Source organism: Gymnoscopelus braueri (assembly GCF_963280865.1).
Source record: "Gymnoscopelus braueri genome assembly, chromosome: 12".
Lineage (NCBI taxonomy): Eukaryota > Metazoa > Chordata > Actinopteri > Myctophiformes > Myctophidae > Gymnoscopelus > Gymnoscopelus braueri.
Window position 1 is genome coordinate 9,659,744 of NC_137614.1, and position 4,309 is coordinate 9,664,052.

At 43.1% G+C, this 4,309-nt stretch overlaps 1 protein-coding gene across 1 annotated transcript in view; it reads left to right on the forward strand.

Annotated features, from left to right (window-relative positions):
• LOC308096367 (voltage-dependent calcium channel subunit alpha-2/delta-3-like) overlaps positions 1-3,078 on the forward strand; it is a gene marked incomplete at both ends in the record, with an annotated part of 311,418 nt that extends 308,340 nt beyond the window's left edge. Inside the window, 2 exon segments of the mRNA XM_080443791.1 lie at positions 1,736-1,820; positions 2,986-3,078. Coding sequence (XP_080299917.1) covers positions 1,736-1,820; positions 2,986-3,078 — 178 coding nt within the window.
• Positions 3,079-4,309: the final 1,231 nt, after the last annotated feature.

Sequence of the window (4,309 nt, forward strand, 5' to 3'; positions counted from 1 at the left end):
GCCTGTGAGCCAGTGTGTTTCACCAGAGCCCACACAGTGCATCATGGCAGAGGCTGATCAATAGCAGACCCTGCACAGCACACAGATACTCAGAGAATGTAGCGTTTGTGTCAGATTGTATGCTGTATACTCACTGTATACACATATGCCCACCAACTGTTTATTGTTTTCATGTGGAGAGAGCCTACTGTCGCATAAAGTGCTCTATTCTGTTGCTACGCGACTCCAAAAACTCATTAAAAGCACTGACTACACAGAAAAAGTAGTTTTCTTTTCTTTTTTTTTTGTCGCCGTCGGCTGGAAACCTTGTCCAAGACCGTTCCTTTTTTAATTATTATTTTTAAAAAAACATTTTGAAATTGTGAAAAAATATCTATAATTTTCACTACTTTTGTGTGGCACTCTTGTATGGTGAAGTAGGGTGTTAATTTATGGAGAAAAAAAAACAGTTTAAACCATTAAGACCAGGAAAGAATCAGTTTTTTTTTTTATTCCTTTGGCTATTCAAAAATAGCAGATCTACAAGCTCATAGCGCGGCACCGAGTGCCGCGCTACGAGCTTGTAGATCTGCTATTTTTTGAAAAAAATCGTGAAAATGTGTGCAAATCTTTGATTACATTTAGCTCAAATCTTTGCTTCTGGGGGGTCATATTTTGAGATGGGGGTCCGCGGTCAAATACATATAATTTCGGGGGTCCTTGACATGAAAAAAGTTTGAGAACCACTGATATTATAGCAACTTAAGTTCTTTCAAAAAACGTTTAGGATTTAGAAAACATTTGTAGAAACCCCCGGAAGTAAAGATTTGAGTTAAAAATGTTGGCTTTAGAAAAAAGATTTCCACAAACTTTCACGATAAAAAAAAAAAAATGCAGATCTACAAGCTCATAGCGCGGCACTCGGTGCCACGCTATGAGCTTGTAGATCTGATGTTTTTGAATAGCCCAAAGAAATCTTAAAATGACACACAGATGCGTTCCCGGTCTTAAAGGGTTAAGTAGAAAGTAGAAAATTGGAGGTACGAGGTTTCTGCCAGACAACCAACGGCAGCAAAAAGTTTTTCTTTTTCTTTTTTATGCACTGCTGCGAGCAAAAATAGCCCTGCCTTCCAGAAGGGCATCTTTCCACGGTTCACTCCAAAACACGCGTCCTTTCCATTATAAACAAGGAGGTAAAGGCCAGCCATGGAAAGGAACTAAGTACATTTACTCTCAAGTAGGCTACTTCAGTGGTTCTCAAACATTTTCATGTCGAGGACCCCCTCAAATTATACGTATTTGGCCACGGACTCCCATCATCTCAAAAATAGTTTGTACCAGGGACATCCAGAAGCAAAACTTTTCAAAAAGTTCGCTTAAAAATGTTATATATTCAAAGATTTGCAAAAAAATGTTTTTTCAAAAATAGCAGATCTTGTTCATCTGCTATTTTTTAATAGCCAAGGTATATAACATATGGTTAAAGAGGTTAAAATGATCGTGATGCTATATTAACCAATTATACTAGGGACCCCCTGGAACCCTCGGGGTCCGCCGACCCCGCATTGAGAACCACTGCTGTACTTAAGCAGAGATTTGAATTACATTTACTTTACTCGAGTATTTACATTTTCTTGACTCCATCACTGGAAAAGAAGACTTGTGAGTTTGAGCAGAAAAGCAGAGCCTGTGTGTGTGTGAACTGAAGAGCTTTTTCATGTGTCATGGTGGGTGTTTGGTCCTTAACCTCAGCTTCACATAATGAATCTCTCAAGTGTGAGCGCCTGAAGTTCCAGAAGGACAGGCGACGCCCGGATACCTGTCACCCCTTCCACCCTGAGGTGAGGCCACACCCACACACACACACCGCCGCCACCGCACCAGACAACACTTAGGACCCGTGTAGTCCAACCAAAGCATTTCATTCCCAGCTGAAAAAGCGCTCTCCTAAAAAGAAACAAGGGGAAAAGAGAAAACGCTTCCAAACACCCAGAGTTAGGGTTGCCAACCGTCTCTTGAAATTACGGAATCGTCCCTTATAGCCCATTTAGACCGGGAAAGAGTGTCATTTTTAGATTTCTTTGGCTATTAAAAAATAGCAGATCTACAAGCTCATAGCGCGGCATCTACAAGCTCATAGATCTACAAGCTCATAGATCTACTATGAGCTTGTAGATCTTCTATTTTTGAAAAAAATTGAAAGCTTGTGCAAATCTTTCAATATATATTCTTCAAATGTCTTTTTCTTATAATTTTTTTAATGTATGTTGCAGTGGTTCTCAAAACCTTTTTGTGTCAAGGACCCCCAAAATGCATTCCCCTGCTTCCATCGGGGGGAAAAAGCCTGTCACCGTGACCCTCCGTTCTTTGGTTATTGGCTGTTGAATATAGCTTGTTCTGGCCAAAAACGCAGAAAAAAACAAGAAAGCATTAGATCGGACGGGGCTGGGTTTGTTGTGATCGCGTTATTTCCGGGTCTACTCTTCTCTGGAAGTCATAGGATAACTCATAGGTAGGCGACTGGACCTGAGTTGTGTCTGTACTTGGACCGCTACACCAAATCTCTTTGCTGAAAATAGCAGATCTACAAGCTCACAGCTTGTAGATCTGCTATTTTCTGGCTAATGTTCAAGTGGTTGATATAATATATAAAAACTGTACATATATATACAGTGAGATTTGATCTTTTCGTGGGCGTTTTTTTCTTGGAAAAACAAGGGAAGCATTTTGCGTTGCATTTTTCTTGGAGAAATAAAGGGACGTACGCCACTTCAAAAACTTTCACCTACTGTTTTACACCTGTAAACCTGTGATTGATTGATTGATTGATTGATTGATTGATTGATTGATTTATTGAACAGTTTATTGAAAATGAATTCAAAAGGATACACAAGAAAGCCCGTAGGCTTGTCTCCATTGTGGTCCTTTGACATGATGTGATGTGACAGATGATTCTGATTCTCTCTCACTGTCTCTCTCTCTCTCTCTGTCTCTCTCTCTCTCCAGGAGAACTCCATGGAGTGTGGAGGTGCTCTGGGTCTGGTTCCGTCCCTGACCGCCACGCTGCTCTGTGCGCTGCTGGCGCTCTTTCCCAGGTGACCAGGGCTGGCCACGCCTCCCCATCCGTATCTGGACTTGGATTGGCTTGGCTCGGCATGCAAAACGATCCTAAACCATGCCACTGAGAAGACGAAAACCCCTCGTTCCCTCGCTAGACCTGTGCCCGATTTCAACTCACCACCCAAGCCCCACTAGAACCCCGGTAACTCCCACCAGACCCTCCCCGGTGAGGCCAATTCATGCTTTGAGCGACGAGTGCCGGTGTCGTGTCATTGTTTCCGACGGCGCATTATTCCGACGGCGCGTTGGTCCGACTCGCCCCGTTACTAACCCTATCCCTATCCCTAACCCTAACCCTAACCGCACGCGGAAGCCACGTAGTCGGAGTAATGGGATGTCGGACTTATGGGCAGTCCCCCCAAGTGCCGACCAGCTATAGGCGGCGGCAAACGTCCGCCGCAGCAAATGAAGCCAGTGCGGAAGTAATGAAAACACTGCAGTTCTCATTAATGGCCCCAGAAGGTGTCGCTATTTCCCCTCCTGCTCCTGTTGCAGAAGAACGTTCATTCCATTAAAGTCTATGGGTATTTGACCAGACTTTACATTTGTTTTTTATAGATACATTATGTTTTCTGTTTCTAGTTTAAAGTCTTCTTTCAATTATCATGATTGATGATAGCATTTTTTTAAAATTATGCTCCCATTAATTAGAAAGAAGGGAATGCTTCTACTGGTTTTATTGAGTGAAGACCCTCCCTTGCTCCCCTTCCACCCAATAACATTTGTTTTCCTCTTCCACTCGGGACTGGAAATCCAAGATGGTGGATTTTAATTCACTGAAATAGTGGTTTCAAAAACGGGTCTGTGGAAACCAATGGGTGACGTCACAGCTCCCTATGTTCCATTCTTTTTTTTTACAGTCTATGGTGCAGAGTGCCAGCATGTCTCAGTTTTGAGCACTCACACCGTCTGCGACTCGCCGACGCGACAGCGTTGCCGCAAAACGTGATTTTGTCTCGTGCATCGTCCCAACCAATCAGAATACACATCATTTTATGTAGCGTCTGCAACCGTTTTTCTAGAGGTACGCAGCACCGTCAGCAGACACGTGTGCCACGTTCTTTTTGTCGTTTGGATGTCACTTTCGTCATTTTGACGTCGACACGTGTCGCTCAAAGCGTAATTTGGGCATAAATCGGCCACTGCTTTCGAAAGGATTGACACCGAACGAGAAACGCTTCGGCAGCTGCTGCATAGTTGGTCAATATGG